Genomic DNA, 26386 nt, shown 5'->3' on the forward strand with positions numbered 1-26386 from the left:
GACAAAGAAGGTAACACTTGAACAGTTGGGATATTTCTGGAGCCTAGCTAGTCTTTTTCTCTGCTCTGAGTTCAGCGCTCCCGTGTCGAGCTTGAAGCAGAAATACGTGGAATCTTAGCAGGATAGAAGCCCCTTTGTATCATTTAGATGGGGTGGCGGCGGTTGGGGGGGGGGGGGAGTGCTGGTCAAGGCGGGGCAGACCACCAGACCACACTGCTCCTGAGCCACAGGGCCCCCCCAGTACGTGGCCAGAAGTCTGGCTCAGACATGGCCCCATGTGAGCCCCTTTGCTGAGTATGCTCGGGGAACACGGCTTCCTAGCCCATGAAAGGACCAGTTCCTGGAAACGGCTCCCCAGCCGGGGAACAATTGCAAAGACTGTGTTCTAAGAGACCAGCATCCCCTAAGCTTTCGGGGTTGCCACTGCTCTACTCCTTCCCTTGCCCATCCCGCCATCTGCCTCCTTGCAGCCCTACAAACAATACAACATGCTGAATGCCGACACGACCCGGAACCTCATGATCTGCTTCCTGTGGATCATGAAAAACGCCGACCAGACCCTCATCCGGAAGTGGATCGCCGACCTGCCGTCCATGCAACTGAACAGGATTTTGGATCTCCTTTTCATCTGTGTCTCGTGTTTCGAGTACAAGGTGAGCGTGCGGTGGCTCAGCCTGTCACCAGCCTCTTAGCTCCCGGGTTCAGGTCTGCCTTGTTACTACTGCTCCCCTGTTGCTTGGGGAATGGACGCATCATGAGTTTTTCTTTCTTCTGTATTAAGATCCGTGACCTCTTTGCATTCTACATCTGGTCGTTTCTCCGGGGAAGGACTTCTGCCTTCTGCAGAGAGAACCCCATTCTCATTCACAGGATTTCAGCCATAGGATCCCCCAGACGGCATCTCCATATGACGCATGTCCCAACTGGCCGCTGTTCGCCGTGGAGTGTTGTGTTTTGATGGTTCTCCCTGTGGACAAAGATCTCACCACACTAAACGTCCTTCTGCCTCTGTCCTGTCCAGGGAAAACAGAGTTCTGACAAAGTCAGCACCCAAGTCCTGCAGAAGTCAAGGGATGTCAAGGCCAGGCTGGAAGAGGCTTTGCTCCGCGGGGAAGGGGCCAGGGGGGAGATGATGAAACGCTGCCGGGCTCCAGGTATGTTGGCCTTGCCCCTCCTTGCTTTCTGTCAGCGAGTTCTACACCCTTTGTGAAGAAGACTGTCTTCACAGCTCAAGTAAACACACTAGCACTTTCTTAAGCTGTTAGGATAATAAAGACAAGCAGATTCTAGGATTCTGTGCCTGGTGTATAGAATGTTAGCTGTGTGCTTCCAAGGAAAAGCTCCTGTCCTGAGGTCACAGGAACCCTGGAAGTGTCCCCAAATGTGTCTTCTGTTTAACACTTGTCATTGGGAAAGGCCACATCCAAGAATGCGAATCATAGGATAGATGGCATGTTGTCTCTCTCAAGGTTGAAGCCTCTCCATCGGGGCCTTTGACAAGTCTCTGTAGAGCGTGGTCAAGACACTGGATAATTCTGGTTCTAAAAACATCTCCCCGAATCATTCAGGGTGTTATTAGATTGTAGCTGACTTCCCCCTGAGGGTGTCAGAGTGTTCCAGTCCTCCAGGGACCCTGCCTGTGGAATGATCTCAAAAAGGCTGCTCATCGCTGTAGAATAGAGTGAAAGTGCTCAGGTATGCTCAGTCTTCATCACTGTGCTCAAAGTTACGCAGAGTGACAGCTCAATCTATGCGAAGGGACACAGTGGCTGAGAACTTGTGGGGAGCTCGGCTCTTCCAATGGTGGTTGGGTGCCCTTATTTAACACCCACACGCTTCAGTAATTCACTGAGAATCCCAGTTCCCCTGGAACCTCTGTTCATGACAAATGCGCTCACCAACCCTCCACAAAGGCAAGCGGTCTACAGCTGTAGGCTGTCCATCCGAGAGCAGGCAGCCGGGACCTGGGCAGAGGCCTGTCCCCGGCATCCGGCACAGGCTCTCATTAACCAGAGACACGGTACTCAGTCCTCTCTGTTGGGCTTGTCACGGAACTTCTGGTTATCTTCGAGGGTTTCATGCTAATCAAATTCCTCTCGTGCATTTCTGAACTCCTAGGGAATGACCGATTTCCAGGCCTAAATGAAAATTTGAGATGGAGGAAGGAGCAGACACATTGGCGGCAAGCTAATGAGAAGCAAGATAAGTGAGTCTCTCGGCAACTTTGTGCTACTTTTACCTAAAGCCCCAAACTCTTTTTCCCAGGCTACTTGTATTACTGAAACAACTACATCCTTCCAAGGGTAAGAAAATGAAACATCATTATCTGTGTAGATTCAGTTCTTCCAGGGACCCAGGATAATCAAAGATATAAGGACTTATGATTTATAGCTCTTAAAACCTTATCACATTGATAGGCATTTAAAGAAAACCAATATTTAGCAATCTCAGATAGCTTGACGAAAGCTGCTGATGGGGAAAAGAGAAGGCATCCGAGACCACATAATTCAAATTCGTTTTGCTGTTCCGGAAACGTTTACAAAATGTGTAGTCAGAGATTTTTTTGTATTACTCAATTTTTTTTTTAAGTGGAAACATCCTAAATGCTCAAGAATAGGGAACGATGTAAGGGAGTGTTAGGTTGGTATTAAAACTTCTTGATATGGGAAATGCTTATGATATAATGTTAAGTAAACAAGAACAGGACAGACACTTGACTGTTATAATAGACACATTGATTTTAGAGTAGAATCTTAAGTCTCTAAATACCTAGAGTAAATAGATTTTTTTAAAGTTTATTTATTTTGAGCGAGAGTGAGCACGAGCAGGGGAGGGGCAGAGAGAGAGGAAGAGAGAGAATCAAGAGCAGGCTCTGCACCACCATCAACTCAGAGCCTGACACGGGGCTCAATCTCAGAAACTGCCAGAACATGACCTGAGCCGAAATCAACAGTCCACTGCTTAACCAACTGAGCCATTCAGGCACCCTTAGGATAAACACATTTTAAGACTAAAAGGAAATTTACCAAAATATTCACAGTGGTTTTCCTTGGGTGATTCTCTTTGGGTATTGAGGTAATGGATGTTTCCTTCCTTATAATGTCCTGTATTTCCTAGGATGGCCATGTGTAAGATATATGTATATTAATATAATTATGTAAATGTATCATATAAATATTAATATAATTATATGACTATTATATAGCCATATAATTGCATAATTATAAATATATGTTGATTATACATGTTAATATTTATTGCTTATATATTAATATATTTAATCATATATTTATATGTACAATTAAGTATAATGTATTTATTAATATATAAAAATATAATTATATAGGTGTATTATATAAATATCAATAGAATTATAAAAACATAAATGTTATAAACATAATATAATACATAAATTATATGTGATATAAATATATATTATATACACACATGTATATACATATATGCACATATATGTACATATACATAAATAATGTATGGTATTATCAGAAAAAACATAAAAAATGGGTGGAAAAATTCTGCTTGGATTGCAGTGTATGAGATATATATGTGTAGAAATTTGGATATATAAGGACATAAAACCAAGTATGTTGACTAGAATGCTCACGTCTGCTGTTCCTCTTTGCGGCATATAGCCCGGTGCATCTCGGGCTCCACTGAGCCAGACTTTGTATGTTTGAAGACACCGCCCCACCCACTTGACCGGGTGGAGGTAGCAAATCTCCACGGGTATGAAGCAACCACCCCGGGGGTGGGGCAGACTTGAATAACAGTGTTGTTTTCCAAGTAAATAGGAGTTACTGTCTTTGTTATCACCACGAGAATGATTCACTCCGGTCCACACGCAGGACTTTTGAGAGTCAAATTTATTTTAAAACATTATGGAGATAAACCCTTATTTATTACATCTGTTACAGGCAAAGCCTAATTGTTGCTCTCATTAGTAATATCCATTTGCTTTGGCTATTTTATTCTTGCTCTAAGTTCCCTGAACTAGTTTGTAAGATATTTGGTTCTGAGAATCCACAAATTCTAGTTCAGGCCATGAGCCCCTTGCCTCCCAAAAGAATCCCAATGAAAGAAACGTGCATGTAGTTACGTGCTATGAAACGGCCTAGGTGCTTAGGCCAGCTACCCTCTGAGATTAGGAAAAGAGCCTAAGAAGACGTGCTTTTCCTGGGCTGCATAGATTGATGTTTTGGGAAACCTTCCCCTGTTGCTTGCAGAAATAACACCACACTGAGCCTTTCTGTGCGGAGCCTCTCCATACCCTCTGGGTCAGCTCCCAGCCCTGAGCTACGTGGTGAGCCGCCCCTTGTTGAGCTACAGGTTCACCTCCTCAGAACATCAGGGGCGATGTGGTGTTTTTTGGGTTTGTTTTTTCAAGAGAAACCATGGTAAAATTGTAACTGCTCCCCTTACCTATTTGGAAAAGTTGCTGTAATTATAACAGTGGTGTCTTTCACCTTTTTCTTTCAGATCATTTTTCAGTTATTTGGGCTCTCTTTCTTTTAGAGCAGTAATTTTCAACATTAGAATCACTAGGGGAGCTTTGAAAGCTCCTAGCTCCCAGATGGACCCCAGGCCAGTTAATTCAGGACTTCCCAGCAGTATTACCCAGAAATCAGTATTTGGTAGAACTCTCTAGGTGATGCTGTTGTGCAGTCAGATTTGAGAACTAGTGTTTTAAAGGCCTGGCTTGTAGGCTTTCTAAAAACTACATTAGTGGTGGTGGTAGTTGCATGAAATTATAAACGTACTTAGTACCGATGAGCTGCACACTTACAGATGGTTAAGATGGTCGGGGCGTCTGGGTGGCTCAGTCGTTTAAGCTTCCAACTTCGGCTCAGGTCATGATCTCACGGTTCGTGAGTTCAAGCCCCGTATCAGTCTCTGTGCTGACAGCTCGGAGCCTGGAGCCTGCTTCGGACTCTGTGTCTCCCTCTGTCTCTGCCCCTCCCCTGCTTGTGCTCTGTCTCTCATAAATGAGTAAACATGAAAATTTTTTTTTTAAATGGTTAAGATGGTAAATTTTACGTTATGTGTATTTTAGCACAATTGAAAACAAAACGAAAACCAGACCTAGGTCTGCATTGTCCAATACAGTAGCCACATTAATGCTATAAGTGAACAATACAGGCCAGATTTGGAAGATTTAGTGCCCATGAAAGAATGTGAAAGATCTCACTAGTAATTTTTATAGTGATCACATGCGGACAATTTTTTTTTTTTCTGTATTGGATTAAATACAGTATTTTAAGTTAATTCCACCTATTTCTTTTTACTTTTTTTTTTTTAGTGTGACTACTACAAAATAGAAAATGACATTTGTGTCCCTCATTATGTCTCTGTTGAAGAGCATTGCTCAAAGTCTAAACCTACCAATATGTTTTTTTAAAAATAGCTTTTATATTTCACTTTTCTTACGCAAATATTATCACTTGTACAATGAGAAACAATTCGTTGTTTGAGACCAGAGAGCCTAGCGTAAGCTTGAAAACATTTAAACCCCGGGGAGACCTTGATTCTGAGCCCTTGGGAGTATGGAAGGAATGGTACTGCTCCCATTGCTGGGTGAGGAGGACTCAAGAACAGCTGGTGACCGTGGTCCAAGACTTGGGAGCTCACATCATCGTGCCCCAACTCCCGTGGCAACAATTTGGCCTCGGGAGCGTCATGGGAAAATTAATTCTTCGCACTTCCCTTTCCTGGCCACTACATGTAGATGATACAGAATAACCCTTTCCGGCTTCACCTGGATTTTAGGAGAATTCATAAACTAGTGCCTAAAACGTTCTGGTTCCTCAAAATGAACCCTCGTGGAGAAGCAGCACCAGGCGATTTCCCATTCCCTAGTGGGTAATAACCGGTTACATCCACAGGAATGCAACCTTGCTGCCCACTGGGGAGAAACAAAAGGTCCGCACTCGACTGAGCCACCCCAAGGTGGTCTTTGGGAAGTCAAGAGACTAACTCTTCCCGGCTCCAGTGCAGAAGCACCACTCTTTTCTAATCCAGCAGTCAAGTTTGCCAAGGTCACATCACACCTGGCCTCACTCCCTCTGGCTTGTGGTGGAGGCTTCCCTTGACTCACATCTAGAGATGGCTCTCATGCATGAAATACAAGAATGTCCCGAGCAATCGGATTCGCTAGCCCAGTTGCTAGTAGCAACCAATAATTGCTTTTCTACCCATTTGGTTATTTCTGTAATTGTCATCGTTATTCATAATAGTGGGGCTGTGGATGACTTGGGGACTTTACCTAGAAAATCTTTTTAAGCAGGCCCTAATCTCAGAAAGCACCCTTCACTCCTTTTTACCTGTAGCCAGCTCCTTTGTATTCACCCAGATGGACTCCTCAGAACATTTCTTTACGCCTTGGTGCATAGATTGCCATCATTGGAATATGGCCAGGTTTGATATGCGTTTTAATTTGACCTCCTTTTTTTTTTCTTCCTTAGAACAAAGGCAGAGTTAGATCAAGAAGCCTTGATCAGTGGCAATCTGGCTACAGAAGCAAATTTAATCATCCTGGATATGCAGGAAAACATTATCCAGGTGAGGACAACGTACATCTGATCTATTCACCAGGAATACGTTTACTGGACTTTAATAAGCAGTTCTTTATAGAACTGTTGTTTATTTGTTTGTTTGTTTGTTGATGGGTCAACTCCAGTTGAATTATGGTTGATGTCTAGTATGAGAGCTAAGATTATGACAGGACCAGATTAAAAAAAAAAAAAAAAAGATGCTAAATTTGCATAATGATGTCTGCTCGGGGCACCAATTGGTGAAGGATGACTTCGCCATCCCTGCTGCAGAAAAGTATAGAGTCACTGTGAACTCTGCAGAAATACAATTGGCCATCCTAATTTTATCTCCCAAGTGAATGTTTCCAAGAATTCGCAAGAAGTCTATGTGATAATGGGTTTTTGGTTAACCTGAGAAGTGAGTCCCCGTGTTTCCAGTAAGACGTCATTTATTTGAGTAGGTCTGGGGCCGTTTTTCGTAGCTAGGAAAAGAAGTATTGTTGAAACGCTGTTAAGCCTTCGAACACCAAAGCAATTGTTGTGGAAAAATAAAGACAGGAAGTATGTGATGTAAATATCACAAAAATAAAGACAAAAAGATACGAAAGATAGTCCTTGGCATCATATTGATTATATCTTTATCCAGCACTGCTTTGAGTGCTACAGACTTAACACCAATCCTCCAAATGTGGTTGGTTTGTTTGTTTTTAATTTTCAAGGAAATGACACTTATCTGCCATTATCTTGGGTGGTGGTAGTCTTGCTGTTCTATTTAGGACACTGCTGCCCCCGAGCAGCCCCTTTTTTACCGGGAGGCCCACAATTGTGTTTGGAAACCCGCAAAGAAAGCTGCACCTTCTGTACAAAGAAAGAACATTCCAAGAGCTTTTGTCCAGGACGGGGAGGAGGGGTACCTTATGACTTACTTAGCAGCCCAGAAATAGGCATAAGTCCCAAACTATTTGGGAGATTTTATTATTATTTTTTTTAATGCTTATTTATTTTTGAGAGAGAGAGCGCAAGCAGGGGAAAGGCGGAGAGAGGGAGACTCAGAATCCGAAGCAGGCTCCAGGCTGTGAGCTGTCAGCACAGAGCCCGACACGGGGCTCGAACTCACGAACCGCGAGATCATGACCTGAGCGGAAGTCAGATGCTTAAGTGACTCAGCCACCCAGTTACCCCCGATTTGGGAGTTTGGGAATAAAGTCATTTGCAAATAGGTCTTCAACTGTCATGGCATTAGTTGCTGTATGTGGCCACTTCCCAAACCCTTAACATGTTAGATCAAGAGAGATGGAACATGAGCACCGCTGTGCTAATCGTCAAGAGTGCCTCCTTGTGTCTTCACCCCTCCGCTCACTGGCACCGCACAGGGATTCAGTGATGCTGTTCTTCCACTTCCCCAGGCAAGCTCGGCTCTGGACTGTAAAGACAGCCTGCTGGGAGGTGTCCTAAGGGTCCTGGTGAATTCTCTGAGCTGTGATCAGAGCACCACCTACCTGACTCACTGCTTTGCAACACTCCGGGCTCTCATCGCCAAGGTAAACATGCGATGCTTGTTTTCTGACTCTTAATTAAGAGCGGAGAGTCTCATCCAGCTTCACACTCCTCCCTACAGATGCACCAAAGCCCACATGGTGTGGCATTAAGCGACGTTGAAGTAAAGGTTTTAAGTCCCCCTAAGAATGTTGAGAAGTCACCATCGAGAAGAAAACAGTGGCTCTCACACTGGAAGTGTGGGCAAAACTGTAGAAACTTGACATGTCCACTCACTGGAGACATGAGAGCAAAAACAATTGAGCACTTTTACCTTCCCCCTTTTTAATACCGCATTTGAGTGAGATTAGCATCCTACACACGACTCCCATCAGTAAGTCTTGCAAGATGTCATGTTCTAAAATGACAGATTTAGAAATAAATTGCTCGTAGCCTGAAGAATACAGATTTTCCTTACCTAAAATGGTCTAATGCAGTTTATCTTCTCCCCCTGTATTGGAAAAACCTCAGTACCTTCTTCATGGGATCTCTTCCATTTTTTTTTTTAAGTTTACTTATTTATTTAAGTAATCTGTACACCCAGCGTGGGGCTTGAACTCGAGACCCCGAGATCCAGAATGGCATGCTCTTCCGACTGAGCCAGGCCTTTTTTTTTACACTCAGAAAGTAGAATTCCTTCTCCCCTGCGGATTATTTTCTCTTCCTTAGTCGCCAGTCATTTCCAGGGGGGCCCGTAAACTCAGGATAATTCCTTCAGCGTTGTGACGTTGCCCGCGAATGCAACCTGGCCCACGCGATGCCATTGAATCACGCAGCCCTGATCTTAGTTGTGCCGTTCATAATTAAATCTGAAGTCGACTCCGTCGCTTCAATTCATCTTCTGACTCAAGGAGCTCGTTATCTTTCTGGAACAGTGCGTGAGCTCCTCTGGGCTTTCTGCTTGTCCCGGCAGACGCGGCCTCCTTCAACAGGCACCCGGCCCGGAAAGCATATGAAGGTGCCGAGTGACGCCTCATGGCCCCTGTGTCTCTCCTAGTTCGGGGACCTGCTGTTTGAGGAGGAGGTGGAACAGTGTGCGGACCTGTGTCAGCGAGTGCTACATCACTGTAGCAGCAGCATGGACGTCACGCGGACCCAAGCCTGTGCCACCCTCTACCTCCTCATGAGATTCAGCTTTGGAGCCACCAGCGTAAGAGCCCAGACCGGCCGGGGGCCCCGGAGTCAGTGGAGGAAGTCAGTGCAAAGCCCTGGTTGAGGGGGAGGTGGTGGGATTGCCGTGTACTCGTGTCCCTCGTGAAAGAAAACAATCCACGACGTAGATGGGTAGCAGAGCTGAATTTGTGGCCCGAAACGAACATGAAGACCGATGATGCAGTGGCTTCCATCTGTGTGTTTCAGTGTAAGAAAGGAATGAATGTATGTAGGCTAGAAGTGGGCTTCTGTGGAAAGAAATACAGCAGGCAGGTTAGGAATTCAGAAGCGTTTGTCTGGTTTCCCAGTTCTGCTGAGTGGTGCCAGAATGACCTGCGGAAGAGGGTTTGAAATGATCAGTGTCATCTACACTGGCTTTTAATTGCAGCTTGGCAGCCATCGGAATTCGGCTTTATTGGGGAACCGTCTCCCTTTACTTTAGATTATCTAGATTTTGGTATGTTCTTTGGGAACTCACATTTGTGGTCCTGTTAATGAATATGCTCAAGGGATATTAAAAGATAAATTCGCCCCTGGGGAAAAAAAGCAGCCCCCCCCCCCACACACACAAAATATGTTAGGCATAACCATTTGAAATATTTAGGACATTCCTCAGGGGCTCCCAGGATGGCAGTATTTTTCCACAGGGCTAGAAAGGAGGGAGAAACAGAGAGTCTCTGCCTATCCAGAGTCCAAAAGCTCAGAAAACATGGCCATGGAGATCCTGTTCCTGTCTGCAGTTTATGTAAAGTCCCCGGAAGAGGAATCTTGGCACAAAAGCATACATCTTGGAGACCCGGCTTTGCAGGCACCTTCCTGCCTTGCAGCATGGAGGCCATCCAGTCCTCGATGAAAATTTAAAGGGAGCTGACAGATTTATGTCACAGCAGTATCCATTTAAACCATTTAAGCAACAGTATGCATCTTGTAAAGTATAGCTCACATTTCATTGAGGGAAAAGGAAATGATGGAGACGGGGTGACAGAAACACTGGGGAGTTATTGGTGTCTGGCTCCAATGCCTTCCACGATCTCCTAGCCCCATGCCTCTTATTTGTCCCATCTCGTCTTTTTCCTGCTGCAGAACTTTGCCAGAGTAAAGATGCAAGTAACCATGTCTCTGGCATCTTTGGTGGGCAAAGCACCAGACTTTAATGAGGAGTACCTGAGGAGATCCTTGAGGACGATCTTGGCCTATGCAGAAGAGGACACAGCCATGCAGGCCACTCTTTTCCCCACCCAGGTAGACAGAAGAGCGTGCCTTGTCTCATGCATGGGTCCGGGATCAGCCGATTATAAGCTTGTGTATATGTACGTGTGTGTGTGTGTGTGTGTGTGTGTGTGTGTACTATGTAATTATATAACACATATAATATATCATTATATAACAGCTCTATATTATACATAAGATATGTAAATATTATGTGTACATGTGTATTTAATATATAACATTATATACATATGAAACCTAAGCTGAAGTCCTAAACTGACTCCTATTTGGTATAAAAAAATAATAATAATAAATTAAAAAAAAAAACACGCTGACGTTCCAGAGTACAGTTTAGGGCTTTTCAGGTTGCACACGGAAGTTCAAGTTCATTTAAAGAAAAAGAGGGAGGATAGTATAAGGATTCAGGGCCAATTCATGGATCCCAAGCGCCAACTCACATCTGAGCCTCAGAATCATGCAGTCCTGTAAAGATGAAGGCCGCAGAGGGTCCATCTAGACTCCCCTACACCTGTGAGCTCTGCTCCCATAGAGGAGAACGTTTATGGCTACCCCTTGACCTTCCAAAACAGCCCCTCACTTGTTGCTATGGATTACAAAGCCAGGATCATTGAGAGGTATACACTGTTTTTCAGGTGGAGGAACTTCTCTGCAATCTGAATAGCATCTTATATGACACGGTGAAAATGAGGGAATTTCAGGAAGATCCTGAGATGCTTATGGATCTCATGTACAGGTAAATTTTTCTGATAAAACCAAAAGGTGTCACTTGAGGGTCTGGGGTTTGTTCCTATGGAGTTCTCACTGGTGTAATTAGCATAAGCCATGTGGGGACGCTCTTTTGGATGACATCCAAAAGTGTATATACAAATTGGTAGAAATTAATCATTCAGAGTGGGTTAATCCATGCACACGTTTTTAGAAATATGTCCCTAATTTAAAGTGAGGTATCTTCTACAACAGTATCTTCTACTTACCAAAGAATGAGAGAAAAGAACTATCTTTTGTCATATGAATTATTTTCCATATGTCCCCCCCCCAATTATATTTAGACATACGTGTACAGTTGTATTTAGAAATCATAATTTATTTTATAGTTCGACGCTTTGTTTCATGGTCCTTGTTCAGGAGAAACTACTCATAGAAATAAATGTGTTCTGATGTGAGGTCATAGTACTTTTCTCTTCTGTTACTATTTTGAGAGAAAGGAAAGAAAAGGAAGGAAATTGCTAGAGATCTGTTAAAATAGACATCATTTTTTTAGGCCTTTTTCTTCCCTATGAAACTTCAATTAAATGCCGTTTCTTGGGGTCCAGCCCACCCTACCTCGGGAATGAAGACAGCTGGACTGATAAATGTGTGGGGTTTTTTTCTCTCATTTTCTGAACATGTTGGGGGAAACTCTTGGGAGGGGGGGACTCCTGGGGGAAATAGCGGCATCCACAGCAGAAAAACAGCGTCATTAGCCAGCTGTCCCTGAAACCTTCCCAATATGCCCTCAGAATTGCCAAAAGTTACCAGACGTCTCCTGATCTGCGGCTGACCTGGCTCCAGAACATGGCAGAGAAACACATGAAGAAGAAGTGCTACACGGAGGCCGCCATGTGCCTGGTGCACGCGGCCGCCTTGGTGGCCGAGTATCTGAGCATGCTGGAGGACCACAGCTACCTGCCCGTGGGCAGCGTCAGCTTTCAGGTGGGGGACAAGTTCAGCCTTTCCTTTAGGGCAGGGGTTCTCGCCTGGGGGGAGCAGTCTTGCCTCCAACCCCAGAAGGCATTTGACAGTCTCTGAAGACATTTTTGGCTGTTACAAGTGGGGGTTACCTCTGACACCTATAAGCCAGGGTTGCTGCTGAACATTCTGTGATGCGTATCAGTTCCCACCACAAAGAATCATCTGGCCCCAAACATCAATCAGTAGTGCCGAGGATGAAAGAACCCGGCTTTAGCAAATTACATTTGCCTCTTCTAATCGCTCTACCATCTCGTTTGGGATATCTGTTAATTGTTTACAATAAATGTGGAGGTGATAGGCCCCGTAGACATTCCCAAACACTCAGATCCATGATTACATTTGACCCTCCCCATCAACCCGTGAAGCCAGCACATAGGCAAGGTGTTATTACTCCCACTTTACAGATAAAGACACTGAGACCACAGTTTTTCTTTTTCTCGTTTAAGCTCTTTCTCAAAGACTTATAGTTGGTGCAGTACACGGACACCTGTGAAAGTACTTTCCAAACACGGGAGAAATGATTTCCCTCGTGGCCCGTTCATTTGATCAGATGCCCCAAGTCTGTGGTGTCCCACATGTTAGTCCCAAATCAAGGAAGAACCACATCGAGCCGGGAAGAGAAAAAAGGAGCTGAATCAGTACTTTCTTGGGATAATCTGAATATGACCCGTAGTTACCAAAGGAAAGTGGTCTACCAGGCCTGAAAGTTGGCTCGGGCTACAATGCTCAGTCGTCACTTGGACAGGTTCTGCCGAATAGTTTAATACGGTCTTTAGAGAAAACAAAAGTTTTATGAGTACCTTTTTAAGAGACACCTAATTTGCAGAAATGACTATCCTTGAAACCATGAACAATATAGTTCAGTAATAGAGCCCTTTTCAAGCCAGACCCGCAGTCATTTACAAGTGTTTGCATTATCTTTGCTTGAATCTACATGACTGATTTTATAAAAGGCTTTTTTCCACTATTGTTCTTCAACACGATTCTGTGATGGCTGTGTGAACCAGAGGGAGAGGACAATTCAGAACATCTTCCCTAGGCTTCGAGAAGAAGTCCCTAGAACTGTTGCTGGGGGGCCGGGAGCTTCGGATTTTCTAGAACTCTGTTCACCTCTTCACCTGTTTGCTTCTTATTATTAACCCCTCTTTTCTTATGGCTTTTGATAACAATGCTATTTATTCTAACATTTGATTCTCAGCAGATAAACTCTATGCTCAATTCAGAAATGTTTGTCATAAAAGCCAAAAGGGAAATTCTTATCCAAAAATCATAAAAATATCACATCTGATTTTCAGTCACATAAAAGTGAAGAAAGCTATAAAAATCATTTTAGAGGTATCTGCTCCTTTCATCACATTCATTTTGGCCATTTGATATTATCAAGGATAAATATTATAAGTGCTACTCTTTCAGTTCCCAGAAAATCTTTAGGTGTTTTACTTAATGTTGAATTATGTCACTCTCCTTTCGTGTTTCATTAACTGAACTATTTCTTAACATTCTTCTCTGCCTTTTTCACAGTTACTATATATTTTTTATTTTTTTAATGTTTATTTATTTTATTTGACAGAGAGAGGAGAGAGAGAGAGACAGAGAGGATGAGAATCTCAAGCAGGCTCTGCAATATCAGTGCAGAGCCCCATGCAGGGCTCTAACCCATGAACCATGAGATTATGACCTGAGCCGAAATCAAGAGTTGGATGCTTAAACGACTGAGCCACCCAGGCGCCCCCCAACAGTCACTATATTTTATTTGCTATTGTTCACTCAAGTTTTAATGGCATTTCATTATTGACTTTCATGTTTGGTAAGCTTAATAATTCTAATTTCACCTAGAATTCAGTTGATGTGCTTATAGTAAGCTATGCCAAGGCAAGATAGAATAGTTATTCTAGAACCAACAGAATTCCACATTTCTTCCGCATGGGGGCAGATAGCTCTATTTCTCATACATCCATATCCATTCATTTTATTCTTCTAGATGATACTGAGCATTTATTGTGTCTTCATGAACTTTACATTCTAGCCAGGGAGAGCTATTTGATTCCTTATTGATTCCTTATTCCTTACTGATTCCTTATTCGATTCCTTATTGAACTACCATTATGATAAATGTAATAAAGAGGTACAAGATGCTGGGAGTGTTTATAATGTGACCTAACGGGGGGATTGTGAGAAGCTCAGAAGGACCGGGAAGGGGAAGGCAGAAGGAACTGTGAAGTATGAGGTCCTCATGGTGCACAGAACATGGTGAGGTAGGTGTTCTCAGCTACAGAAGAAGAGCCAAATTGTGTTCCTGCCTATGAGCCAATTGCTTTCTCTCAAGGAACACATACCAGATCTTTTTGGAAACGTATGCTTGCGAGTGACAAATACCTAGCCTACACCGACCTTAGGTGGAAATGGAATTTATCAGCTTGCCTGAGGGAGGTGAGCCGTGAGCAGCACCTGCCAAATTGGAAGGAGGGCCCCAAACCATGTCATCAAACCATCAGACCTGCTTCCTGTCTCTGCTTTCCCTTATGTCGACTTCGTTGGGCAGACGTTTCCCGTACTCGCTGAGAAGTATTTAGGTTAAGGCCTTCCCTGGTTCCAGACCAAGAGAATAGAGAGATGGTTCATGGCTAGCAGGTCCCAGGAAAGTCTCAGTGGATCTTACTGGTTCTGACAGGGTCACGTGTTCATCCCTGAACCAATCGTAATGGCTAGAGAGATGGAAAGCTCTGATTGGCTGGACTAGAGCGGAGGGCTGCGCCAGGAGTATGGTTCCTTAGTTTGCAAAAAGATGAAGGACAGCATTGACCACAGATGTCCAGAGCTGATTTTTAAAATACTGTGTGCTTTAGTTTTCAACCTTGTTCTTCTCCAGTAGAATTGAATTTTTGGAAAAGAATTACAAACCGGAGATAGATAAATCTGTGCGAGGAAAATAACCTTGAGGCCACTGAATTCCAAAGCCCTGAGATCGTTGAAATTCTATGCCCCAGAGAGCAGTGTTTATTCCACAAACGTAGATAGGGATACATTCTCAGATGCTGCTGTTACTTCTGCCTCCCTGATTCCCAAGCCAGGAAAGGCTGCCAGAATCCTTTTCCTCTGATTACAGCTAATAGAGCTACTTTACTTCAGAATCTGTTCCTGTCCCTGTAGAAAATTGCATATAGTTCTAATATTAGATTCTTGTAGCGGAATCCCTTGTACCTTCTGTTATTCCAATCTGGAAACATCATAATAGAAAGACCAGGTTTGGAAAAAGACTGGCTCAAGAGATTCTGAGAGTCTCCTATATTCCTAAAACTGCAGTACAGTCTGGGATGTGAAGATACAGGACCATGACAGCTCTCTTCTGTGATTGCTAAGGTTGATTCCCTTGATCTTGCTAGCCAGGCGAGGAGGCAGGCAGATTTTTCTTCTCAAGCCAACTCTGGTTAGTTAGTAGTGGCCAACTGGAATGCTATGCTGGAAAAAATTTTGAGACTACAGTTGACCCTTGAACAACATGGGTACCCCCCACATAGTCAAAAATACACATGAAACTTTCACTCCCCCTAAACTTAACTACTAATAGCCCCCTGTTGAGCAGACACCTTACTGGTAACAAAAACAGTCGATTAATATGTATTTTGTATGCTATATTTATAATATATTGTATCCTTACAATAATACCTGATTTTTCCTTAATTTCTTCTTGGTATCTCTAAGCCACATGGTTTGTGAGTCTTTTCAAATTGTTGCAAATCTCAAAAATGTTTTGAATATGTATTTTTTAATGCGCGTAAGTGGGCCCGTGCAGTTCAAACCTATTGAACCACAGTTCAGTGGTGCTATAATTGATTAGTTATGCCTGCTATGAGTATAGGAATAGAAAAGAGTGGCATGTGTGCTACCTGTTTGCAATCTCTAAGCTGGGAGGATTTCCCAAGTCTTTTACGCTCTATGTGCATTTCTTCCACAGCTGTGAGGTTGAAAAAAACGACTCTTAAGATGTCAAGAGTGAGAGTCACCTCAAGGACCAGAGAGGGGCTGAGGCAAGAGAGGCACACAAGGGTCAGAATTTAAGGAAGCACTCACTCTTAGAGTCACAGGAGTTCAGAGTCATTACTTACAGGACCCTGAGAGTGAGTGCCTCCCTGAATTTTGTGCTCTTGGTTTTTTCGCTTGGTTCACGCTGGCCCTGGCCCTGGTTACTGTACTCCCTGCTGGAGACTTTAAACTCTATGGTTTGTGTAAAGGGAAAGCTGTATATAGGAACAAAATGAGCAAAAACAACAGTAACTGCCGCATTGCCATAAACACGTCCACAGAGAGGACATTCTCACTTGCTGTTATAGGACGGTTCGCCTGAAAGTCAAGTCAGTAACATTGTACTCCAGAAGTTCACCTGGCTATGGAAACAAGGAGTCTAGCTAACTGTTAATTGGCCTTTGCTTTTATTTTTTTTTTAATGTTTATTTATTTTGGGGCAAGAGAGAGAGAGGGAGAGGGAGAGGGAGAGAGAGAGAGAGAGAGAGAGAGAGAGAGAGAGAGAGAGAGAGAATCCCAAGCAGGCTCCATGCCCTCAGCACAGGGCCCGGTCCCTCAAACCATGAGATCATGACCTAAGTCACAACCAAGTGCTGGGCGCCTAACCGACTGGGCCACCCAGACACCACTGGCCTTTGCCTTTTAAAAGCCATGACCCCAGGATGTCTGGGTGGTTCAGTCAGTAAAGCATCTGACTCTTGATTTCAGCTCAAGTCATGATCTCCCAGTTTGTGAGTTTGAGTCTCTGTGCAGACAACGTGGAGAGTGCTTGGGATTCTCTCTCTTCCTCGCTCTCTGCCCCTCAGCTGCTCCCTGGCTCATGCTCTCTCGCAAAACAAATAAATTAAAAAAAAAAAAAACATGACCCCTGCTGGGTGTCCCATCGGGTCGTTTCACAAAAGTAACTCAACCATTGTTACGTCGAGGTACGTGTCCTTTACGTACATCCTGATGGTTAAAAAGAAAAGACGACTGTAAGTTTCGAAGACCAGTTGCTCAGTGTACTTTCGAGATGAATGGCAGCCAGAGCCTCCTCTGGGTAGAATTACAGACCTTGTAAAATCACAGGCTGGGTGAGGATCTTTGAACATGGGCTGCCTCGTTGCTGCCTCGTGGGTCCCTGTGGTACCTCTCCTTAGCGTGGCTCCCCCGTCCTCCGGGCTTATAGTGCGATCTCTTTCAGAATATTTCTTCCAACGTGCTGGAGGAGTCTGCAGTCTCTGATGACACCTTGTCCCCTGACGAGGACGGCGTGTGCTCGGGCCGGTACTTCACCGAGAGCGGCCTGGTGGGCCTCCTGGAGCATGCGGCTGAGCTGTTCAGCACGGTCAGTGCCTACAGAGACCCCGGGGCCTCCCTGCAGACCGAGCGCCTCGTGGGATGCAGCCTTACCACCGAGCCAGGCGCGCCTGGTGCTGGGATGCTCAGGGGGCGGGGTGCCCCCCCCCCACCATGACTTTGACGTATGCAAATTGCATCAGCTCTCCAGGGAGCTGAGAAAGCTTTCATCGCTGCAGTATTCTGGTCCTCGTGGCAGGCTCTTTGCCTGGGCAACAGCATCTCTGCATTGTTTCCATTTTAACAGGGTGGAGGTTAGGCCGCAGAGAGGTGAGATGACCCGCCCAGGGTTACACCGCAAATGACGAGGTGGGTTCTCACCCCCTCGTTTTCCCTCTCATGGAGATAAACATGGGGGCAGAGCCTCTGGGAAGAGAGGGAAGGAATAGATCGACCGTCTTCCTTCCTGACAACTGGGTGATGCTCAAGTTTGTCACAAACCAGGACCAGCTCGGAGAATTATGGGGGCCCACACCGCTGAGACTCCCCCCATTCCCCTAGTCTGGGTCTAACCACCCCTAATAAGAGAAAAAATAGGTAGATTAAGTCCGTGAGATTCAGGGCAGGGAAGAAAGTCTCTTGCCCATTTTTATTCTGATAATCCCTCACCGCCCCCAGTTTTTAAGCCCTGTAAATATCTAATACATCACTGTGTTTCGCTGATCCAATTTTATGTTTATCTTTATATTTTTCTTTTCTGCTTTCATTTCTAAGTTTCCTACCCTACACCCTCTATGTATTTTAATTATTGTTTTACTATCTTTTCTTTTTTCTGCTTTCCATTTCAGGATTCAGAGAAAGTGCAGTATACTTCTGTTTTATTCTTAAAATGCAAGAAAGTGAACTAGTTAGAACCCTACCAACTCCTTTCAGGCATGCGTTGAACATTGGGCTACAGAGTGACCCCTGATGACATTTAAACACGCTGAAGCTGTCTTCCTGAATCGTTACTGTTCCCTGCAGCCAATCTCCTGTCTGTTTTTATCCCTTGAAAACCCTTTTTCCCAGTTAACATTATCGTAAAGGACCATTTAGCATGTGTCTAGTTCAGTGTGAGCGCTCCAGCCATTCCAGAGAAGCTCAGACATCACTCCTGCTCTTAAAATACCGTGGTGCCAATTAGTAATCCGTTCTCCAGCACTTACGAAACTCTGAATGTTCTTCTTAACTTTCCAGGGGATTAAATTCTTTTTTTCTTCTTCTTCTTCTTCTCTTTTCAAGGGAGGACTGTACGAGACAGTTAACGAGGTCTACAAGCTGGTCATTCCCATCCTGGAAGCACATAGAGACTTCCGGAAGCTGACCTCCACACATGACAAGCTACAGAAGGCTTTTGACAGCATCATTAGCAAGGTAGTTGGGGATCCTGGCCAGTGGGTCCTGTTACCTGGCAGCAGGTGACCCTGTTCCAGAGATGCTTAGCCTTGCTTCCTCTCTAGGGAGGGATTGGCCTGGAGCACATCATTACTGTAGCTCTCACCTACTAAATGGAGAGGGCCTGGTAATAGACAGAGGACCAGAGTGCAGACTGTGAAAGAAAGCAGCTTGAATTACTTTACAACCAGGAAACGTGAAAATCCTTTAAATTCACTTAAAATAAGTCCTAGAAATCTTTTGTGGCATTTTGATTGTTATTATTTCCAAAGTTTATTCCATAAACATTACATTTTTTTTTAAAGGAGTGATTTTGGTTTATGTTAGCCATAGGAATAAAATGCTTTGTAACACAACAGTGAAAGACCCCTGCCCTTTCCAAACCAGTAGATCTTCGAGAATTTCCTAGCTAAAAAGAGGCTTTCTTATTTTGCTCACTAGGGTCATAAGAGAATGTTTGGAACCTACTTCCGAGTTGGTTTCTATGGATCCAAATTTGGGGATTTAGATGAGCAGGAATTCGTTTACAAAGAGCCTGCAATTACCAAGCTACCTGAGATTTCTCACAGACTAGAGGTAAGAAAAGTGCTTGATATTATATACTTCACAAAAGCAAGTTAAAGTGGGTTATTACAAAAAAAAAAAAAAGAGTTATGGATTCATCGTTGATCTGTATAAAACTTTTCCACATTGCATGTATAATATGAAGGTATTAGGTGAGGTCCTAAGGTAAAGCAGGATTTGGATAAATTTTCCCGAAGATTCTGTGTATGTTTATCAAAGTTTATAAATTTATATGGTGATTATTTATTTTCAAGACTATCTAAAAGCCACTTGTTGTCACGTGCTTTCTTATAATTCTTTTGAAATTTTGGTAATAGTTTTTCAGTTTGAAGATTTTTTTGTTTTTTATTTTTTTAATGTTTATTTATTTTTGAGAGAAAGAAACAGAGCATGAGTGGGACAGGGACAGAGAGAAAGGGGACACAGAACTGGAAGCAGGCTCTAGGCTCTGAGCTTTCAGCACAGAGCCTGGCCTGACACAGGGCTCAAACTCATGAGCGGTGAGATCATGACCTGAGCCAAAGTCAGGTGCTCAACTGACTGAGCCACCCAGGCGCCCCTCAGTTTGAAGATTATTACCTTGACTTTGAATCTAGCCAGATTACTGAGTTATCCTTAGAAAATGTTATGGCCATCCTTTTGGTATCACAGGACAACACATCCCACTTCTGACACAGAGATACTCCCAATAGCCCTCTTCCTGCTGAGCTGATCCAGGGAGCCCTCCTCTATGGATTTTCAGAGTCACTGTCTAACCTCATAGGCTGGAAGCCCAAACCTGCTGTTTACATTTGATCTATAATGTAGCAGAAAAAAACCAAAGCATGTTCCTGGAGGAACGGATGGAGAAAAAATAAAACAGCCCAGGGAAAAGTGAGAAAAGCAGACACTGAAAGGGCCAAGCCCTTAGAACTCAGAAGGAAAGTCAAGAGGTGCCTGCCAAACAAAACCCTCGCAGGCTGAGTAACTGAGTTCCCTGAACTGCTTACAATTAGCTCAAGATTCATTTCCTCATGCCTTCTTGCCATTGCTTTGAATTTACTCTTTTTCGTGACTGTAAAATTTAAAACACTTTAGTTGCCAAATTGTCCCTTAACGCTATCCATCCATGGCAAATAAGACAAGAGACTTCAGTCCCTACTTGACTCAAAGGAACCATGGCCCAGAGTGGTTGGGTAACTTGTCCAAAGTCATTCAGCTCATGAGAAGGAAAACTAGCAATTGACCCCAGGCCACTTGGTTCCCTAATATGTTTCTCCAACATAGAACTAGAAGTATATATTTTGTCTTCTTGTGGAGTATGGTTTGTCACATTCTGGGAAGCCTGGGGACCTGCAAGTTCCTGGGATACAAAAGGCAAGAAGGAAATTGTGCCATTCCCCTGAAGCTTCTCAGGAAATACGACGACATTGGTTGAATCAGACCTCAAGCATACTTATTATAAGGAAGCCTATGTCAGTTTGCCATGCTGCACTTCCTTATATTTTTATTTTTGTCTCCAGAAATGCTGACCCTGCCTCATTAGTTCAGAAGAACTTGCAATAATCAATGAGCAAAATCTTCCTTACACTTATTCCAAACTGACTCCGCTTCTGAGACTCAAAGACTTGCATTACATTTAGGTCACCTTTATAATCTGTTGGTTCTTCTTGCCTAGGGATTTTATGGTCAGTGTTTTGGTGCAGAATTTGTGGAAGTGATAAAAGACTCTGCTCCAGTGGACAAAACCAAGTTGGATCCTAACAAGGTATGGGGAAATTTACAAAAAGTAACCCTCGGGCTCTGATTCTCTTTGTTCTTACGCCAAGAACATAAAATGACCTCTCCCTGGGCTCTCAAAGTCACTTAAGTGCAGCCATACTTTTTTGTCTAGGGTTCAGCAATTAAATGGTTAGATCATAAAGAAACCGTACTCAAAGGCAGGAACCAGAATAAGAGCTACCATTAATTAAACGTCAACTGTGTTCCTGGCAGTCCATCAGGCCCTTTCTTTACTTCATTTCATTTCATCCTCCAAGAGCCCTTTGAAGTAGGTGTTGCCATTCCTATTTTACAGAGGAGAAAACTGAGGCACAAAATGAGTAAGTGGCATTCCAGGATCACGCAAGTGTCAAAGCCAGCACTCAAGCTCAGAGTCTGTCATCCTCAAACCCATCCTCTTCATCATTGCCCTTTATTGCCTTTCTCTCCAAACTTTACACTCTCACCTTCAGACATACTGAAAAGGTGCATACTTCTCACTGCCACATAGTGGCCCCCTTCTTTAGGCTGCAGGAATTTCTTCCAGCCCCGTGTAGGGCCCCTGTGCGGTTGGGGGAATGATGGAAAGGGCTCGGGCCTCAGTGTCCTCACTTTTCACACGAGGGTGTATTCTGTCCCACCCCCAGCTGGGTGTGCCGCGTGCAGTTGGACTTTCTCCACTTGGACTTTCTCCACCGGGAGCTAGTGTCACCCTCCACAAGTTGCAGGCTCTTCTGACACTAGCCTCAGGCCACCTGCACTTCTGACCAAAGGGCTAGTAAACGTGGGGGTTCCTATGGCAGCCCTCGGATTAGGTAATCCACTAGAATAACTCACAGAATTCGGGAAAGTGCCTTAAGACAATTACAGTTTTAGGGGCATCTGGGTGGCTCCGTGGGTTAAGCGTCTGACTTCAGCTCAGGTCATGATCTCACGGGGCATGGGTTCAAGCCCCACGTCGGGCTCTGTGCTGACAGCTCAAAGCCTGGAGCCTGCTTTGGATTCTGTGTCTCCCTCTCTCTCTGCTCCTCCCCCACTCATGCTCTGTCTCTCTCTCAAAAATAAATAAACATTAAAAAAATTTTTTAAAAAGACAATTACAGTTTTATGATAAAGGGTACACATAAGGCAAAGTCTGGGACAGACCCCAAGGCTTCCGTGCACCTTCCTTGTGGAATCTAGGCGTGTGTGTCCCCCCCCCCCCCCCCCGCCCAGCAGCTCAATACGTCCACCTGTCAAGAAGTGCCATGGAGCCTCGGTGTCCAGAGTTTAATGTCCAGGCATGATCGGTTAACTCGTGGGCCATATTACTTAAGTCTCCAGCCCCCACCTCCCCTCCCTGGGAGAGACCAAAGTCAGCTCAAAGTCCCAACCCTCTAATCACATGATTGGTCTTTTGGGTGAGCAGCCCCCATCCTGGGACCCACCAAGCTTGAGTCACCTCATTAGAATAACAAAGATACTCCTATCTCTCAGGAAATTCCAAGGGTTTGGGAAACTCTGTGCCAGGAAAGGCAGACAAAGACAAGCTGCATTCCTTACTGCATTACTGGGTGCTGTCTTCCTACACAGCCCACCTCTTAGACAGATATGTCCACGAGGCTGTCTAAGCTGCTGGGGATAATGCAAGTTCAAGGCATTTATTACACGCTGGGGGACAGAGGAGTGTTTGCCATCTGGCAGGCCTGCGAAGGAAGAGTCCAAACCCTTCCCTCGCTTCTGTCCTCCAGGACACTCAGGAGATGATGCAAGTAGGGAGGAATTGACCAAATGTTAAGAGTTTGTTTTTCTACATATTTCAGAAGACTTGCTCACTTCAGACACCTTCCCTAGTCCAGGCCTGTAGTAGTAAGTGTGGTAAGAGCTGAGCTAAGCTTAGAAGTGTCGGAGGTCCTTGGAAGATGGATGCCCATAGCACGCGCTGCGTAGAATCGCCAGCGATGTCCCTGATGCAGGGTGCGCTGTTCCCCTCTTTTCAAATGCCCACGGCAGGTTATGAGAGTTCTAGATGAGAAGCTGAACCCAGAATAACCGCCGGACTTCATCACACTAAATGGCGATTTACAGTCTGAGGTCAATTGTGTCTTCCATCCATTTCAGTGGGCGGGTGTTATGGGATCTATGGTCATTGTCATTCTTTTTTTTTTTTTTTTTCTGAAGAGGCTTTCTTTCTTTTTTTTCATTCTTTTGTTCTTCCTCTCTTTCTTATGGAGAGAGACAGAGAGCATGCGCAAGCAGGGGAGAAGGGCAGAGGGAGAAGGAGAGAATCTCAAGCGGGCTCCACAGTTAGCACAGAGCCTAATGAGGGCTTGATCCCATGACCGTGGGATCATGACCTGAGCCCAAATCAAGAGTCGAATACTGAACCAACTAAGCCACCCAGGCGCCCCTAAGAGGCCTTCTTTCTTAATAAATGCCCTTCTTTAGTGTATGTGCAGATGTGCACGTGCGTGCGAATTTTAAAATGAGGTACATGTGGTGAAATTCACCTTTCTGGCGTTTAGTTCTATGAGTTTTGACAAACACATGTAACCACCACCACAAAGAAAAGTTCCATCACCCCAAAACATTCCCCCACGCCCCTTCTTTCTACCTTTAGCCCCGTGACAGTCATTGATCGGCAGTCTGTCTCTGTAGTTTGGCCTTTTCCAGGATGTCACTTAAATGGAAACCTAGACAAGTGGACCCGTACAGACCTTTGGGTGTGGCTGCTGTCATGTCACATGATGCATTTGGGATTCATCCATGTTGTGGCAGTTTGTTCCTTTGTATTGCTGAGTGGTACTCTTTTTTTTTTTTTCATTTTTTTAATGTTTACTTTTATTTTTCATTTTTTTAAACAATTTTTTAACGTTTATTCATTTTTCAGAGACAGAGACAGAGTGCAAGTGGGGGAGGGGCAGAGAGAGAAGGAGACACGGAATCCAAAGCAGGCTCCAGGCTCGAAGCTGTCCGCACAGAGCCCGACGCGGGCCTTGAACTCACGGACCGCGAGATCATGACCTGAGCTGAAGTCGGACGCTTTACCGACTGAGCCACCCAGGCGCCCCTAGTTTTCATTTTTTTAATGCTTATTCATTTTTGAGACAGAGAGAGACAGCGCATGAGCGGGGGAGGGGCAGAGGAGAGGGAGACACAGAATCTAAAGCAGGCTCCAGGCTCTGAGCTGTCAGCACAGAGCCTGACGCGGGGCTTGTACCCATGAACCACGAGATCGTGACCTGAGCCGAAGTCAGACGCTTAACCGACCAAGCCACCCAGGCGCCCCTATTGCTGAGCGGTCTTCTGTTGGATGGATGTACCGCTTCCTGTTTCCCCATTCTCCACGGGAGGGACATTTGGGTTGTTTCCAGTCTTGTCCGTTATGAAGTCTGCTCTGGACAGTGTGCACGTAAGTTTTCATTTCTCTTGGGTGCACACATCAGAGTGGGATTCCTAGGTCGTATGGTCAGTGTCTTCTCTCTGGGTAAGAAACCGCCGCCCTCCTTCAGAAGGGCGGTACCATTTTACATTCCCACCATCTGTATACGAGAGTCCCAGCTCCTCTCCATCCTTGGCGATGCTCCGTACTGTCCGTTTCCTTTCGTGTGGCCATTCTCCTAAGTGAACAGCGGTCACAGTTGTGCCGAAAAGGAAAAGTTGTCTGTTTGCGAACTTGCATCCCAGGTTTCAGGGAGATGAGGTAGCCCTGCTTGGAGGGGCAGCTTGTGGATCTGACCTCCCACGGGCACGCTGCCCCGTCCTTCTCACACTCCCTCCCGTCCCTGGGGGCGCAGAGCAGGCATGGCTGACGCCTGGCAGCTGACGTCTGACCCGACGTTCTCAGCTGCTGTGGCTTTTGTGCACGCGCAGGGGTGGTGCAGCCGTGCTGTGTTCTGGCATGCCTCCCCGGTGCATCCTGGGTGGTTTGCAGCCGAGCTCATCTCCTCCTTCCCCCACCTTTTCCCCTCCAGGCCTACATACAAATCACTTTTGTGGAGCCCTACTTTGATGAGTATGAGATGAAAGACAGGGTCACCTACTTTGAGAAGAATTTCAATCTGCGAAGGTTCATGTACACCACGCCCTTCACCCTGGAGGGGCGGCCTCGGGGAGAGCTCCACGAGCAATACCGGAGGAACACCATCCTGACCACCATGCACGCCTTCCCCTACATCAAGACCAGGATCGGCGTCATCCAGAAGGAAGAGGTAATGGCCCCCGGACTGAGGTCACCACTAAATGCATGAGTCTCTCTCCCAGGGTGACACATACCCCTCCTCCGTGCTCCTTCGTGGTAGACTGGAGTGAGAACCCAAAACGGGACACGCTTGAGATATCACGGTGGTGGGTCACACTCTGACAGTCATGGCCCCAGGGAATCCCATGTAGGCAGCTACATGTTTCATAGCACCACTTTATATTGAAATATTTTCTATGTTGGATTTATATCTTTAATATAAATATAATGACATGACTATAGTATTTAACATGTGTCTCTTCATGATATGTTTATATGACATATACACTGAAATGTTAAATATTTGAATTTTTACATATTTGGAGGCTTACAGTTGGGTTATTAATTGTTAGAGACGGAACAGCATGCGAGTAGCCCCATGAGTTGGTGGTGAGCTGGAAGGAGGGCCCCATGCGAGGTAGAGGAGGAGACCAACTGACTTCTAGTCCCAGACTCCCCCCGTGGCTTTGCCCAAGACACTCATTTCCCTTCAGTTTCCTCGTCTACATACTGACAGCGAGGACCCCTTTCCCTTCCCTGGTTCTATGTACAGAAGACTTTGAACCGCTCGTGATAGGACTGATCAAGAAGGTGTCTCAAAATTAGGCATAGGGTAAGCATTTTATTTTACTTAAAAATACCTAAGTGTCCATTTATTTGCCATTCAGTTTATGAAGGGCCCCAGCCTTCCCTGTGGTTTGGGGTTGGCCGATGACAATTCACCTGTGTCTCTTGTATAAACCCCACCCGTAATGCGCTGTGCATGATTTTCAGTTTTCATTTCTATAAAGCAGAGGGGGAGCTTGGAGATACTTGCTAAACAATACGAGGGCAGAGTCCTTCTGGATTTTCATGACTTTTTCGCCCCTGGCCTTTTACGGTTGTCTCACGCACACCTAATATGACGGGAATCTTTACAGCAACTCACTTT

The 26386-nt window shown here is 44.9% G+C and overlaps 1 protein-coding gene across 7 annotated transcripts in view; it reads left to right on the forward strand.

Moving 5' to 3' along the window:
* DOCK8 (dedicator of cytokinesis 8) overlaps nucleotides 1-26386 on the forward strand; it is a 225281-nt gene that overhangs the window by 183032 nt on the left and 15863 nt on the right. For 5 of the 7 annotated variants that reach the window (XM_027041088.2, XM_027041089.2, XM_027041091.2 and 2 more), the window contains 14 exons: nucleotides 471-653; nucleotides 1022-1154; nucleotides 2119-2206; nucleotides 6480-6576; nucleotides 7955-8089; nucleotides 9082-9234; nucleotides 10320-10478; nucleotides 11099-11199; nucleotides 11966-12158; nucleotides 17404-17547; nucleotides 18780-18911; nucleotides 19374-19508; nucleotides 21154-21243; nucleotides 25190-25426. In XM_027041088.2, coding sequence (XP_026896889.1) covers nucleotides 471-653; nucleotides 1022-1154; nucleotides 2119-2206; nucleotides 6480-6576; nucleotides 7955-8089; nucleotides 9082-9234; nucleotides 10320-10478; nucleotides 11099-11199; nucleotides 11966-12158; nucleotides 17404-17547; nucleotides 18780-18911; nucleotides 19374-19508; nucleotides 21154-21243; nucleotides 25190-25426 — 1980 coding nt within the window. Of the gene's footprint in view, nucleotides 1-470; nucleotides 654-1021; nucleotides 1155-2118; nucleotides 2207-6479; nucleotides 6577-7954; nucleotides 8090-9081; nucleotides 9235-10319; nucleotides 10479-11098; nucleotides 11200-11965; nucleotides 12159-13150; nucleotides 14226-17403; nucleotides 17548-18779; nucleotides 18912-19373; nucleotides 19509-21153; nucleotides 21244-25189; nucleotides 25427-26386 lie in introns of those variants that run through there. The other 2 variants (XM_027041092.2, XM_027041093.2) reach the window with 2 other exon arrangements.

The sequence above is a fragment of the Acinonyx jubatus genome, chromosome D4, assembly GCF_027475565.1.
Source record: "Acinonyx jubatus isolate Ajub_Pintada_27869175 chromosome D4, VMU_Ajub_asm_v1.0, whole genome shotgun sequence".
NCBI lineage: Eukaryota > Metazoa > Chordata > Mammalia > Carnivora > Felidae > Acinonyx > Acinonyx jubatus.